At 42.4% G+C, this 16,278-nt stretch overlaps 2 protein-coding genes across 2 annotated transcripts in view; one reads left to right on the forward strand and one right to left on the reverse strand.

Moving 5' to 3' along the window:
• The first annotated feature begins 201 nt into the window (after positions 1-201).
• On the forward strand, positions 202-11,130 carry fam185a (family with sequence similarity 185 member A). Its single transcript, XM_066723508.1, has 8 exons — positions 202-913; positions 2,920-3,029; positions 4,353-4,445; positions 4,724-4,862; positions 6,854-6,895; positions 8,220-8,315; positions 8,484-8,618; positions 9,878-11,130. Exons 1-8 carry the CDS (start codon positions 478-480, stop codon positions 9,991-9,993), a joined length of 1,167 nt encoding a protein of 388 aa, XP_066579605.1. The 5' UTR covers positions 202-477; the 3' UTR covers positions 9,994-11,130.
• Positions 10,665-16,278, reverse strand: part of fbxl13 (F-box and leucine-rich repeat protein 13) — a 40,824-nt gene continuing 35,210 nt past the window's right edge. Inside the window, exons 18-21 of the mRNA XM_066723505.1 lie at positions 15,390-15,473; positions 13,072-13,206; positions 12,025-12,188; positions 10,665-11,403 (exon numbers count right to left, since the gene is read on the reverse strand). Of these exons, the coding sequence (XP_066579602.1) occupies positions 11,208-11,403; positions 12,025-12,188; positions 13,072-13,206; positions 15,390-15,473 (579 nt within the window). The 3' untranslated portion in view covers positions 10,665-11,207. The remainder of the gene's footprint in view (positions 11,404-12,024; positions 12,189-13,071; positions 13,207-15,389; positions 15,474-16,278) is intronic.

Below are 16,278 nucleotides of genomic sequence, written 5' to 3' on the forward strand. Positions count from 1 at the left end.
AATGTACTGTTCACCGGCTGCCCAACAAGACAGTGCTGATTTTAGACGCACTTGGGTGGCCTGCGTCTAATGAATGCACCCGTTTGGTCCGACCTATACACATCCAGACACGGAGAAACGCCCTTACTGTACACGTAGACGCAAAGCAGGCTGGTCATTGTAGTCATTGGGTTACATAACGTGGGATTGAACGCACCGCAAAAGACAGAAACACGCAAGAACTGCTGCGGAAGAGAAGTTTCTACACTAATACCGATATAACGATATAATGCAAGTTATTGATACGAGCTTGCTTTAGATGCCAGTCCGCTTCCTCACAACTGTAAACTCCAAATCCCAGAATGCACCACTCTCCCAAGTGGAGGAAGGTCTGCGGGACTGTTTCCAATGTTTTGTAAACGCAGCTTCATGCTTTGCTGGAGTTTTGCATTATCGGGGAGGGGGGGACTAATCTAAATACAAAAGTCACCGTCCATCATGAGCAGCGTGTCGTGCGGCGCGACGCCCAGGCTGTACCGCGGCGTGTGCAGGGAGCTCCGGCGGTGGAGAGCATGGGCAGACTGCCGGAGCGAGTGCTTCCCGACACCCAGCGCCCACAGACCCGTGTCGACCACGGCGCCTCGGCCGCACGGCGAGCTGAACAAGCCCCTGAAGCAGTGGACTCTGATCGTCAACCCCTTCAGCACCGTGACCGTCAAACTGCCCTGCAACGTGTTCGTGCGGCCGCTGGACCCGCACACCTTCCCGGAGGCCAACCGGGCTTTCGTCACGGTCCGAGGCACCAGCGCCGACCAGGGGCTCAAGCTGGACCACATCTCCGTGAAGTACGACGAGTCGGACCGGGAGCTGCTCATCGTGTCGGAGAAGGTCAACAGCAACGTGTCGGTGGAGGTGACGGCGCCTGTGAAAAGCGGTGAGGCTGGAGCTGACCTGTCAATCAACGTGGTCCAATTCGAATTAGAGTTTGAGCCTAATTGGTGCATTCACACTTGCACCACACCGAGCTGGCAATGGCTCTCTGTGGACCAGTGAGGGCAGAATGTGTCTAGGTTTAGAAATAGGTAAATTAATATAATATAGCAGAGGATGCAGTTAAATGTGGTTATATAAAAAGAGACATTATCACTCAGTATAGTGTTTTAAGTGTATTGGTCTTCCTGGGACACTGGGGTCAACAACTTTGAAGTAATGGCCGAGCAGAGCAGCAATATCATTGTAGACTCGTAGTAATGCACTGTACGATATCCTGCACTTTGACTGGCTCATAGCAGAGACAAATTTAGAAGAGGTCTACTAGAAGAAGGAAAAAAACACTCCAAACACAGATAAAAGCATGGCTGTACATTGCAATTTAGTGTATAAGCGCTTTCTGATTGCATATATGAAGAGATGCATTTTGTTACACTACCTTTGCGTGTGTGGATTCATATTTAACAGAAGAACAAATGTCCACTCTGCATCTTCCACTTTCATATCTTGGCCCCTCTCCTGCTGTACGGACACTAGGCCGAGAAAACGGCACAGGTTGTATGATGGACAGCTTTCACGCGTGGCTAGGCCCCGTAACAAACCTGGCCTACAAATCCGAGGCCTCGCCCAGCCCCACAGACGTGTGCGAGAACTGGCATGTACACACACCGTGGTGGCCTTCGGGGGGGGTGGCTGGCAAGCCTCCAGAGAAGCCTGTCTCCCCGGCCTTAGACTTGCCTCCCATGCTCCCTCTAGTTTTGTCTTGCTGACTTGACTGAGGGACTACAATCCAGAGTCAGTAATAGAGAGTGCCTGCACCCCCCAACGTGATGGGCCCACAAACAGAAATTCAAAAAATACCAAACGGGTGTGTGAGGATTGCTGTTCTGTAGAAGCTGGCGTCCGGTTTCATCACAGGGTGCGTGCACTTCAAAGGCTGCTGCGCTGTTTACATTAGCTGGAGAGTGAAACTGTACCCTTTGATGGTAACACAGAGCAGATTTCACGTGGGTTGTGACCCAGTTTTTTTTAAATGCTTTTTTCTCCGCAAATAGGAGAATGGCGCATATGTATCACTATTACAATTGTTTTATTTATTTGTTTATTGTATGTTTTTATTTCTTACTGTACCACAGACACACACACACACTTCCAGAGAACGAATAGTCATCCATCACACAAGAGTTGAGACCTAGAGGAAACTGAAGAAATTGAGACAAACCCCCATAGTACTATTTGCAACATAATAAAAACAAACACTCAAGTTTGGATCATTGTTTTGCATTTCCTCCACGGACACTGAATTATATCTTTAACCAACAGGGCTACGTTTCCCAAAGTGTCATTTCCAGTTTTCAGAGACTTTTTGCATCACTACTCATTCATTTTGAATTCATCAAATATACAGGACAGACAGCCTGGTGGAGATGAAGCTCTGGGGTTATGTTAAAGGAAATTAAAATGAAAACTATGCTATGACTAGAGGTGAGGAAGATTATCAGGGATGAGAGTGACAGGGAGATCTTTGTCATCATTGCAACTGATATCAAGTACAAGACACCTCCTTTCACAACAAAATGCAACAAGTGTGATGTGCTAAAAAGAAACAGGGCTGGCTTTGAAGGTTATTTGTGCAAGGAGTAAGTGTAAATAATGCTTAAGTTAACATCCCAACGGTGTAATTTGTCTCCGACATGGCACTAAGAAAATTGTATGTAGAATCCAAAGCTAACAGCAGAGGGCAAAGTTTGCAAAGGGAGGATAGGACTCAAAGTCATCCTTTATGAATGTCCAGCGCCTGAGATTCAGCTGCTTTAGTGTATAGCTTATAATGTTAAAGTGAAAATAAACAGATTTATGTGATTCTGCATCATGAAACTATGTTACAGGAAACTAATGTATTTTGGCATGATATTTATGTATGGGTGTGTCTTTTTTCCCCCCCCACAGATCTGTATATTGCAGCGTTAGGGGACGGAAACGTGAAAATCCAAAAGATGGAGTGTGACAACTGCAGAGTATTAACGGAGAGGGGAAGCAGCCTCCTGCAGTCCATCAAGGTCAAACATTTGCAAACCCATCGCCTCCTCAGTTGCTGCGTTTGTTGTTACACACCCCTTGAGCACTGCTCCAATTAAACCGATCTAAACGGTCTTTAAGTCATTAATATATTAAATGAACCCATTGTGTTCTAATGATTTAAGACAGATATTCCCTGTTTGCCACGTTTGTCCATAGCATGTCTTTTTTTGTTTTTGGATGTCATTGCTTGTATTCCTCCATTGTGCAATATCAAAAGTGGAGATTTACTGGAAGACCAGACTCGTTGCTTTTGGCTTTCGAAAAAACTGAGCTGATTGTTTCTGTATTAAGACCCCAGAGAGCAGTTAATGGTTAGAATTTACTTTTTTGCAAATGAATACACCCTTCATCTCGGAATAACTTCTGGAAGTGAGTGTGAATTTCCTGTATTATTCGTGGAGGTGTGAAGGAAGGTGGCAGCTCCAGTCAGCCAGTCTGACCACAAATAAGCACTGGAGGCTTGCTGCACATTTTTGTCCTCCATTCTTACCTCAGGAGGTTAGTTTAATTAGCAATTAAAGCAGCGTTTATGGGCCCTTTTTTGCTGGAAATTGCGTGGCTCTGGAGCCTTACTGGAACTTCACTTTGTACTCTTAAGAAGCAAAAGGGGAAAATGCTCACAGGCAATAGCATGCATTTGTACACGGCATAGTTTAATGCATTAATCCTTAAAGTGACTCGAAACAAGGATGTAACAGCTGCAGTCTACACTTAGTTTTGAGCTCGATGTCTTGTTTGCACACTTAGCGAAGGCTTAGAAAACCAGCCTTTAAGTGGATTTGATCACATCAAGCATTTCCAGTGCAAAGTATTCAGAAACGCACTACAGAAAGCCTGTTAATTAATAGCATGTCCGTTAATAGTTCCATGAAAGCAACTCTGGAAGGACACCTGTCTAAATCTGATTAAATATGGAAGTGTGTCAAATATTCTGCATATTAAAGTGATATTAATATATTCTGCCACATAGTATTAGGTGATGTATATGGTTCTACTAGCTTGTCTTTCTCGTGGAACCAAATACATCACCTACACCTTTGTTGCAGAATATACAGATATTTGGTGCTGTTGCTTATGAATTATGTATGCATATTTATCCTTTTACATCAGATAATCACTCATGCATGTCGTATATATTGGGAAGAAACATACAGTGCTGGCGACATTACTTTCACCCTCTTTTGCACTATTTTCGCACACTTCCTGATTGATCTTGTCACCTGTGAGTTTCCTTAACATCAAACAGAACAAGCCCTGTTTGTAATACTTTATATAATCTTATGATCCTATGTTTGTTTCAGGGTCACAAGGTATTTGTTCAGTCCAAAGGAGGAAACATCATCTGCCTCGGGACCATCCATGGGAACGTGGACATCAGCACAACAGGGGCGAGTGTAAGGATGGACTTCCTTGGTTATTCCTGTTTATAAGCGGAGAGTTATTTTATTGGTCCACAAAAACAGTGTCTTTACATCAATCATCTCAACATCTCATTCCAGCTATTGTGTGAAAGTGGAGGGGCTCCAATGGCCAGTTTATTGTTCCCTTGGAGTCAAGGCCACAGCCAATTCAATTCTGTGACACTTCTTAACGATGTCTTCAGAGATCCACATTCAGATGTCTTTTGCCCGTGGAGATTGTGGCATGCTTCTGATTTTGCTTGTTTTACCAGAGGGTGGAAATCGCCAAGCTCCAGGGAACCAGCATGAACATTTCTACCGAACATGGGCCGCTGAAAGTCAAATACATTTACGCGGAGTCGTCTTCTGTGTGCTCCACGTCGGGGAAGATTGAACTGGGCAACGTGCATGGTGAGTGCTGTGTGCCAAGCCTGAAGAATGATGTCACTGAAGGGATTTGGTGTTTAGTGCAGTGCTTTCCTATACCCCTAGGCATCTGATTCAGATTAGCCTGGAGGGAGAACTGACCTAAAACACATCAACCATAAATGTAACCATCGTGTGTAGATGTATTTGAAATAAATATGATGAAAAAACTACTATATAGTTAAGGAATTAGTTTTTAATTACAGGTAAGTGTTTGTTATGGTAATATATTGTTTACACGCTCTCTCTCACGGTCATTCTACTCTGAAAACGTCTTAAACATCGTCTCTCACTCTGGGTGGGGTCTGATTAAGTTATGCTCTTACTTCTCTGTCTACGGTATATGTTCCCCTGTGGATACCAGGTTCCTCAGAATGAGTGGCTGCATCTTTCTGCCACACCGTTTGATTATCAGTATTATTCTGTAGCATAAATGCAGACCGAGAATGTTTTAAAAAAAATACACACGGATGTTTTTTTGGTTGATTTGTCAGGAATTACCTAACAAGCAGACAAAAGGGTAAACGCCTGAGCAATGCACCCAAAATAAACTCCCCCAGCATCTGTTCGGGGGAATGGCTTAAAGATGTATAGATTCTGAGAGCGACCGCAGAAGAGCATTCGGTAAATACGAGATTAAAAGAGAAACCCCAAAGTGGGAAACCAGTGACTAGTAATTGCCCCTCGCCGGACACCATGTCTGCGGAGCCGCATGGAAACAATTAGCAGCGATGCAGCGTCTGTCTGCCAGAACCAGAGGCAGAGGACTGCTGGGAGAGAGAGCGCTTTAAATATATATGTGAATGTACACAATCAAAAGAAAATGTAAACCAAAGCAATGCATGGCTCCAGCCCCGAGATCCGGACTCTTTCATTTCACTTCAACCACTGCGGTGCTGTCGAAAGTGCCTTTTCCACTGGTGTGTGCGTGTGTGTGTGTGTATTCATAAGTAAAAACAGATTTTCCCGTATTTCGTTTTTTCTTATATGTAAAATGACCAGTATTTGTGAGGTTTCTGTATATAAATAACTTTTTGGGCTTGTGTAAAACTGCTATTTAAGCAAATTGCTTCCTCTCTTTTCAGGAGGTTACTTAAAGTTCTCCTGCAGTAGAAGATATTTTAATTCAGTCCGTTCTCCAGTTTCCTCCTTTCCAACAGAAGTCTATTCTTAATCTCTGCAGTTTTACCCTACATGACTTGCAAATAGTATTTAGGAAAACCATTAAGAAATACAAGTTGTATGTTTACTTTATTGTATGCTACCCCTGCAGGACACCCCATCAATTGCGATGTTTTTAAAACAATATTAGACCGTCTCCAGACCTACTCTGCTCCTTCAGCAAGAAAGCGTTTTTGTTATTATTTGAATTAGATTTGTGTTTCGAATTTGTTTGCGTAATAAGAGCAATCAATCTTGATTTGTCCTGTGCGGTGCATGCTCTGAGCGGCAGTCTGATCCAACACAAACGCAACTCGGAACGAATCCTGGCACACAAGTGACAAGCACTGCAATGAGCCGGGACCCTCTTTCGTCTGTCAATCAGAGACCACTAAACTTCACAATAGGACTGATTTAAACAAAGAACAAAAATATGATTATATACATGTTTGTTTTCACGTGTGCTTTTTTTTAAAACACATTTTCATCAGTTTTGCTAAATATTTTGTTCATGGGCACAGTTGTAAGTGCAGGAGCAACACTAACATGGAGTATTACTGGCTTTTCATAGCAATGCTGCTAATTTATAGTACTCGAGATGTCATTTGCATACTTAAAAATCATTCCAACTCGCACCCCAGAGACACTTTCTCTGCACATTGTTGCCAGAATAATAGAGCACAAGCAGAAATGAGATGCATAAGTTTTCATACTGTGGCTACAGGACCTTTAATATGATATGTGTTGGGATGCATTTAATGTTCAATATACTGTATATTTAAATATATTGATGTTGTTCGTGTCTTTTTTAACAGGTCAGGCGACAGTGCAGAGTGAGAGGGGAGATATTGTGATAGGTAGGTTGTTTTTTTAATTATGTATTATATTCCAAAACTTGTTTTTATGGTTGACCTCTCAGCAGCGGTTTAAAAAAAATAAAACTGAATTCCAGTAAAACAAAAGATTTTCTGCTGAAGCAAGACGTTCCATGGAGGTTTATGAATGCAATGCTTTGTTGTCCTTCGCAGCAGTGAATTCAGCGTCTATCACTTTATTTCCAACTGGAGTCTTGCTTTCCTCGGAGTGGCGTGGGCATATTGTAACGATTTATATGAAGCTACATTTTTAGGCATAGTGATTATGCCGAAACCAAAATTACAGCTTTCCACATGCTGTAAACTTGGAGGCACATTCTGCAGAACGCCTGGAGCTCGAATGATCCATCGCTAGTTTAATTTCAGCAATCCCATCTGTCAGAGTGAACGCCAGGCAGTCAGTCATATTAATGCAGCAGTGAAAGTGTGTGTCCTTTAGGTGCTCTTATTTAGGTCCCCTGCTTCTGTTCGGGACCATAACGCCAACCCCCAGTGAGACAATGGTCTTCCGTACTTGCCTCTTCCTTACCCGTATCCAAGAGCTGGCGGAGCATGAGTCACGTAATCGCACATAATCCTTTTCACACGCGGCTGTAGGAGAGCAGGCGTCCCAGAGCAGCAGCAGAGAGCTCATCTCGTGAATGATGGTGATCTCTTGGGCTGCTGGCCTCGGCGCACAGCTGCTTGTCAGCCCGGGAGCAGCGGCGCTCAACCCTGAACCTGTCTGAACAAAGTGTATTTCACGCCAATAAAATAACCCCTTATGACAGTATCTTTTAAGGGCCTGCTTTACCAAGGCTTTACTTTATGGTTTCTACCTGGGATGAGTTTCTAAAACCAAACTTATTCACAGACATTTAAAAAACAACAGCTCATGGTTATGGTGTGGTTAGTCGGTTGTTTTGAATGTGGCAGCGCTTGCGTCATGCAACAGTAAAGGCGTGGGAATTGTGTTCCATTAGGATGAGGGATAAGGGGAACAATTTAGTCCTAAAAGCATTGAAAGCTTTTTAATTATTTATTATTTGTATACCCCATACCTTCAATCTGAAGATGTTTGCGTTGAAGACACTTTACCAAACATTATAAATACATATTCTGCCTACAACAGGAAAATGACATCTGTTCATCTGAGATAGTCTTATTAGATGGCTCTTATATATTTTTCAATAAAGTGGTGAGCAATTTTATCTTAGTTAAACATGTTTTTTTCAATAGTGGATTTGTATCAGTTGTTTAAATGCTGGTTACCATTATGTCAATGCATCTGAATAATGTAAATGAATACATCTTATTTTCTTTGCAGATGGGTCTGATGGCTACCTCAGGGCTTCTACACATCATGGAGATATAGACGCTTACGTTAACCAGTCTGGAACTGCAGAGTTGAGCAGTCAGCAAGGTAATCCTGAGAAAACATCCCTTCTCGGTGTTAGAGAATAGGCTAGAACCTCCTCGATATGGTTAAAAGGAGCTTTGAGGATCAACTCGGGCAGCTTCATTCGAAATATTGTGTGTGTGTGTCCGAAGTGGCTAATATTCGATTTCTCTGCCCTCTACTGCCTTAAAGGAGCCATCTCGGTCAGGGTCCCAGCCTCCATGAACGCCAAAGTGCAGTTATCAGGAGCCACAGTGGACATCAGCCCTGAAATTGTCTTGCATGAGACCGAACATATCTCCACAGATGACGGCATCAGTGTTACTGGTGAGTAATGCATTTCTGGTTTGATTTTAAAGTTTCAATCTTACTGGTTCATTCCAGAGCAGCAGTACACAGTTACATTACCCCGTTAAGAGAACTCATTGGAAAAATCGAATCAGCTGAGTAAAACCATCTCGTTCAGACTGCAGCAAAGAAAGAGCGAATCATTTGAATGTGTTTTCAATTTATTGCCTTGAAAATCTGACTATTAAAAAGCTTTGATTACTTGTCATTTAAAGGTGATTTGTTGCTCTAAGGAAGAAAAAATATGCCCTGAAGCAAAGCTCCAATTAAAAGCGTGGGAAATATATTGATCTTGATTGCAAAAACATCCACGTGGCAGATGGCCAGAGAATGTTGTGCAACGCATTAATTATTAAGTGCACATGTTTTATTTTCTATTTTGAATTTGATAATGGTACAAAGGTCTGCGCCAATCATGTTTTCATCATCGTTGTAGTGTTTACTACTCTTAAGTGCTGCAGGGTCTAATTTTGGTATTTGTTCAATTAAATGCTAGTTCACACATCAGTGAAAAAGACCATAAATGGCAACAATACGACATAGAGAAACATTGCCAACACTGCCAACCAGGTTCCCAGACTAAAATGTTTTACAAGCATTTGTTTTTGTTTTCGGCTTTACTTTCTCACTGAATTCATTACTTCTTAATAAATGTTCATCTCCAAAGAGAGAAACTTTTGAGAGACAAAGAATACAGTTATTTTCGTTTCTGCTTTATAGCACACATGTCGACTTCTAATTTGCATGGCTGTGTTGATGTTGATGAACAATTCTGGAAATGTTTGGACACTTGGATCTCTGAAACACCCGTAGGCCGACGTTGATAAGGAACTTGGCTCAGTAGTGTGGTGGCAGCCCACGTCTGCTTTTTTAAGTGGAAATCTGTGCCACTGGGGAGGGTGTGTGCATTTCGTATTTGCACGTTAAATATTCTGCCTTCTCAAGTGATGATACCCTGATTGCTCCTGGACAGAAGGTCGAGGGACGGTTGTGTCCTATGAGACACAATGAGAGCGAGCGTGTTTGCATAGCAGTTCACATATAAACAGACCCACGTTCCTTTCATTGTGTCCAGCGATGAATGGCTGTGCCTTTCAAAAGCGGCAGCAGAAGAAAGTCTCTTGTAAATCACCACTTGACACTCGCACTGGGACAGCCATTGTGTGCTCGGATGCGGTTTTGTTTTTATGATAAAATTTATTTTGTTGTGTTCCCCCCACCCCCAACCCCTTTCCCAGCTCATTTGAATGGAAAAGCTGATGGGAAGAACTGGATCAAAGCCCAGGCTGCAAGAGGGACTGTCAGTCTGAGGAGCCAGAGCTGGTTTGAGTCACTGAAGATTGGGAAGGCATAGTGTTTCATTAGCAAGGATGAGAGAGACCTTTGAAGAGTAACTGCCCATGAGAGTCTCAAAACGCAGAGTTGAGCGAAGAGAAGGACGACAGATGATTATAGACACACACACTGTCACTGAGATTGTTTCAGAGAGCGTAGTCTCACCGTCCTCATTGTCACTGCCTTTATGTTTCATCCAATCTTCTGAAAACGGTCTTATTTTTGTATGAACAAACATACTAAGCCAATTGTTGTGTTATATAATTAATACAACTGTTGAGTGGGTCTTCCTTCACCATGTGTATGTCTGTTTGTCGTCAATCTGGACCGATGTTCTCAATCACAGGACTGACCAAAATCAACGAACTTGAGATTGAAGGGCAGATTCTCTTTTTATTAGAAATGGTGTCTAATCCTGCTCACTAATTCTTGTGCTTCCAGTATCATTCTGTATTACAGACATCATTTCTCACAGGTTTGAGACGGAAAGATGTTCTCATTGTATTCCCACAGCGAGGAGTCCTTATGCACAGCAAAGTCGTTCCATATTCAAAATAGTTTTTATGTGAAATCATAACACATACTGTAGTTAGTAAGAAATGTAATATTCTGTTCTGTTGCCAGCATCAGTAAGCTTGGAAATGCCTTTTTTCGGAAGTAAGTATCTCGCAGTTTTGTTAGATAACATGATGTCCCTTACCTGCCAAGAAAACCAAATTTTAAAGCTATTTCTATTTTATTTTGGTAATTGGAAGCGGGTCTGTAAAATTAGGTTTCGTAGGCGGTTTGTCCCTGTTTGGTACAGTTGCTTGATACAGCCTGCTGGGAAACACTATAAGGGCATGTAGCTATATGAGCAGGACATGTAAAAGTGTGGACTGAAGGACACGGATGCCTTTGAATTTTAATCTTAGACTATTTCAGCTGTTGCCCAGGTTCATAATAATGTTATATTTTAAACTATTTTACTGTAACTTGTATTAAAACTGAAATATATAAACAGAAATATTTTTACAATAGCAAAATAATGCATGGCTTTGTTTTGCATGTCTTTTTGTTCCTGTGTTGGTTTGTTTGTTTGTTATGTGCATCTGAATGGCTGTTTTATTGGACCTATCATTAAAAACAGGCCTACGATGGACCTCTTCTGATCATTGTCATGTGTTCTTGTGTATCATTTCAAAGAGTACGGAGGGTGGGGGGAAGTTAGGGCTGAGATTTTTCACCAAGATGTCAGTTCTCAGTGCAGAGGGGTGCGTGGCACACTGGGTCCTCCGCCTCCCCTTGCCCCCAGGTCTTCCCCGTCTTGTCCGGTTTGCTGGTGCAGTCCAGGAGCTCCCCCTGGCGGTTGTACCCGAACCAAGACGGCGGGTTGTCAGTACTGTGCTCCCAGTGCCGGACACGGGGCTCCATCTTCAAGGCAGCCTGTCTAAGAGGCGACAATGCACACAAAAAAAGCAGGTGTCTCTGATATTGCTCAGAAGTGTATTGCAGTGATCACACACATAAAAGAGCCTGTCAGTCATCTATCTTCTCCAATAAAACCAGCTGAATTCTCTTCTCACTCTCTGGACCAGCAGTGGCGTCGTGCAGCTGCTCGTCTGCTTTCATCAGAGCTGAATTAATCTGTGCACTTAGGGTTGCAAAATAGCTGGAAATTCTGACGACAGGAAGACGCCAGGGGGAATTGTGTGCATTTATATAAAATGACCAGCTTTGTGTTTCGCAATTGATTGTAGAGTTGCTGAAAAGAACTCGGTCACACCAAATCAGTCAAGTCACAACAACGGCTGTTTTACTTCAGCGTACCTTCCTTGTTGTCACTCATCTAAAGGATGTTGCAGCGAATGTCGTATGTTCTACTGTGTCCTTATGTGCACCAGGACCCAGGAGTAACCCGGTCTTGATGTAAAAGAAATTACAAAAGTACGATTTGCCTTAAATTTTAAATTTGTCCCTTCACATTACTACAATTGAATCAGTGCTCACTTTCAGCCTCTATGCGACCCAGTTCACGTCTCAACGGACAAACGCAACGCAGAGGACTTACTTCGAGATGCCCCGGCAGTAGAGCATTTTGAGGACCTTCAGTCGGCGGCCCCCTTTATGCAACAGCCTGGGCGTCCGGTCACTGAGATGCACGCAGCCGGCGACGCTGAGCTCCCGCAGATAATGGCACACCGCTGTTAAGTACTGGATGCACATGTCTGTCATCTGGTGAGTCATGGGGGGGAGGAAGAAACAGCTGTTACATATCTATAACAGCTTTGGAATTAATTATGTCTGTACAGTGGTGAATAAATGGAAAGATTTTTATTTTTTCTGGAACCCGTGCATCCCAGATAAGTCCCGAACCATCATGATTATGCAGCCACTTGATCTGAATGGTTTCCGGAGATACTACTTATTTTTTTGGTGGTGGAAACCTTCCCCTTCAGAGTAGCGCACGGATGTACTAGATCTCGGACTATCCCCAGTCCCATCGTGCCGTATCTACTCCGAGTCTTTGACTAAAGCTGAGCATTCCTAACTGCTGAGCACAGGACATCAAGGGTCTAGCCTGGCTCTCTCCGTGCCGTCTCCTGGCTGTTTCTCAGTGGGGGATATCATGATTTGTTGCGGGAATATGCCCCTGCTTGACTAAGCAACCCACAAAGAACAATCCTCCAGTTCAGTCAGGCAAAGTGGCACGATCACACTTCAGATTAACTGTTTATGATAACTGAACTCTTGCTTCGTATTCTGAGATGTTCTGCTTAACTTCGTTGGACTTAAAGGGGCCTTTATGGGATTTGATTTTTGTGTTTTTTCATTCACATCCTCCAGAATTCAAGGCAGTAGCCTGAAGTAGCCAGTGATGTGGTCCTAATGATATTTCAAGAAAAATAAAGAGAAAAGAGGACTGTTCCCAGCCTAAACAGATGTCAGGATTTCCTGCACTGAAAAAGGAAAACAAAAAAAACCAACATCCCCCAGTTTTTCCATCACAAAAAAAATAGAAAATGATTATAGGTATCGTGGAAGGAATGGACAGTATTGACTTTTCTTTAGCACTGCAAAATATAAAACCTAAAACCAAAAATCCCCACAAACGTACTCTTGGACATCCAGAAATGTTGACCGAGATGATAGTGCGGCAGTAAAATGCCAGCATTTTAATAGTCTGGTCTGTCAGTGAGAGGCAATGAGACACATCCAGGTGCTCCAAATCTCTGACTTGCTTGCAGAATTTCTGCAATAGAAGATGGCATATTTATTATCAACTGTGAGTCTGAAGTGGTCTGAAAATTACAGCATATGATGTATTTGTTATGTATTGTTTGGTTGGTTGGTTGGTTTTATATAACACTAATCCTCCAGGGGTTAGATGACTAACCCTGATTATACATAAAGAAGAGATATAGCCCAATTCAGATATTTGGCATAAGATTGAAAACTAAAACAGATGCACAATATGTGGATTTTCAAGATGATACAGCAGCACAACTCTCCACCCTAAACAACTGCAGACAGTCTGTTTTTCATTGCTCTCGTGCAGTAACAGTTATTTGTTTTCTTTGAAAATATATATAAGTGCAAATTAAGTGAAGTCTTATTCAAATAAAAAATTATATGTTTGAAGTCCATGTATAAAAATGCATGGTAAAGAAGACTGTGGAAACTTTATTTAACCCAGTAGAGTCCTTTAATTTTGGAGTATGTACAAAAATGTAAAAAAGAAAAGAAAACGGTTATACATTAAATCTAAAATTATTAAAAATAGGGACAGTATGGCTGGGATTTTAAAGCATCTGTTACTCTTCCAAAATGTCAATATCCTGTATAGACTACAAATGTCCAGTTTAATAAATGTTTTTTCTTGCCCATCTGTAGTCAGTATCTGTGGCTATAGTCCACTGTGGAACTGTTTATGGAGAGATAAAAGTGTCCCCTCAATCAACAGCAATCATGCCACAATACTGTAGGTGTGTTTTGCCATTTTATTGGAGTTATAAATGAGATTTCGTGAGAAGGGTCTGACCCTAATTCAGCCCACAGCTCGTATAAATATGGGTCTCAAACATTACTTTCCCAGCATCCTTTCCCGCTATTCTCCACAAACACCGCCTTTGCAGCGAACTCTCTGGCTGTTCCCCACCGTTGGGGGGTTTCGATGCCACGGCTACACAGGCAGGCCATCGTGCCCTCAGCCAAGTGAGTTCCAGCCAAATCGAAATGCATTACACTTCATTCGACAAAGCCTCATTAGGGCTCATTAATCTGAAGTGATAAAAGGCACAGAACGTGAAAATAGAAAGAACATCACCACAGACTACAGACCTGAGCAAGACCTGGGCTGATATGTTATTGAAAATGTGATTCACTACAATGAGATTGAATACCATCCCTTCAAATCAGAGGAGAATTACAGGAAACGTTCTGGTTTCTGTCTGGCTGATGACTAACGGCCATTTTGACACTTGTCTCTGCATTGTTGTTCTTCACACATAACTGACACTCCATATAACAGGACTGTCGTTTGCCAGAGAGCTCTCCACTTTGCCTTACATCTCTTCCCACCTCCACTCCTCTGCCTCCAAGAAAACTTCACTGCATGAAAAATACATTCCAGTGGTAAACTGAGGAGGTGTGCCTGCTTCATGAGTCACTCAGACTTAAACCGACAAACGAAAACCTGTCAGTTGGCGAGAGATCAACGCGAGGTGCAAGATGTCCACATCATGTCCCTTTCCTGCCATGTGTATACATTTGTCAAAACGAAGCTGATGTTAAAACTGTTAAGACTGATGTTTGTGACAGTAAATGAAGTTTCCAGAAAGCTGACCAGAGCCCAGTATGAAATGTAAATCAGATGTGGAACAGAACCTATACAAATTACCTTTCGAGGAGAAGCGATATGTCATTGATCACTGTGAACACTCAAGGATAAACTGAGCAGGACCGTATTATTTGGGTCTATTAGATCAGGAGGGGAGGGAATCTTTTAATGCTCCTTATTAGGGAAGTGTTGTGTAATGCTATATATCTTCCATGCAAAAGGCATTCGACTTGGATTTGGTATCAATCTTCTTATAGATTCACACTTCTGAACAGACCTTGGCTAAACATAGGTTAGGGATGTCTTGGGTGTAAGGAAGACCAATAGGAAGTTAAATAGATAATTGAGTCTCACGAAAGCAAGTTGAATTGGTGGAGGTTACAAACAATTCTGGATCCTTAAAGTATATCTGTGGGAGAACAGTTTATAACTGCATTTCATCATTGAAACAAGGTCTGCACAGCTTTCAAAAGTGTCCATAGATCAACACTGACTGTTGTTCTGAACTCTCTCTTGGCCGTGGCACTCATCGCTTTAGCTTAGACTGAATTCCTGTGCAGGCAGTGAAGGTGCTTCGTTATCTTTAAGGTACGAACCTCGATTCCAATATCAGTGATGCAGAGGCATTCTGAGATGGTCAACTTCCTTATAGCTGTGTTGTTGCCAAGAGCCACCAAACCCTGTCAGGAAAATATGGAAAAGCAGTGATGAAGTCTCCTCTGTAATGGTTAGTCTCTACAACCAGAATGGCCAGGTCTACCACCCAATGTCAACATTTTGGACTTGGAATTGCCACCCACACACACAGACAAGTTTGCACACACTTTGTAAACAACATCTAAATGCCCGCTGAGATTTCTTACCCTACATATCACTGAAATTTGTCTTTGAAATGGGGACACAGCCATGTACACAGTTTTGACAGGGTCTGGGCTTCAGTTTCTAGGTAATCACCAGGCCTGTGTACAGTTGTGTAGATACACACTACACTGAGTCGCATTAATAAGCTACTGTACAACGTGGCACTTCAGTTAACATACATCAGCACGTTGATGGAAAACCAACTCGTTTCTAATTAAAAAGCAGCCCAACATTTAGGGCTCATAAAATCACCATACATCTAGTAAAGAAAAACCATTTACAACTCCCTTAGTGTGAGATCTCTTTCCATTACCTCTTTGAAACTATAGATGGAAAACACTGGGGGAGATGAAAGCCAGCAGGGTTTTCTCCAGCTCATTAGAACTAGACTAGACATTAGACTTGACTTTCGAAGACAGAGCAAAAGCAACAACGCTGTTAAAGGAGTACCGCGCATTATCTACGCTTCGGTCACGTCTCACTTGTTGCACCAGTGTCGTGTGTGAGTCCCTGCAGCTGTTTCCACTCAGTACTCAAGACAAAGGAATAATATTCAAAGTCTTCTAAGGTAAAGGGTCGAATAGGATCAGTTCAAATAAATGTAGCGCCCAACTACGTATAAAA

This window comes from Amia ocellicauda, chromosome 15 (assembly GCF_036373705.1).
Source record: "Amia ocellicauda isolate fAmiCal2 chromosome 15, fAmiCal2.hap1, whole genome shotgun sequence".
Lineage (NCBI taxonomy): Eukaryota > Metazoa > Chordata > Actinopteri > Amiiformes > Amiidae > Amia > Amia ocellicauda.

What these genes read in the sequence shown, in the direction of transcription:
- fam185a (XM_066723508.1), top strand. Translation starts at nt 478, where the DNA reads ATGAGCAGCGTGTCGTGCGGCGCGACGCCCAGGCTGTACCGCGGCGTG. An exon ending in TCAGCACAACAGGGGCGAGT is followed by an intron (nt 4,446 to 4,723) that starts GTAAGGATGGAC and finishes TTGTTTTACCAG; the next exon opens with AGGGTGGAAATCGCCAAGCT. An exon ending in GAGGGGAGATATTGTGATAG is followed by an intron (nt 6,896 to 8,219) that starts GTAGGTTGTTTT and finishes TTTTCTTTGCAG; the next exon opens with ATGGGTCTGATGGCTACCTC.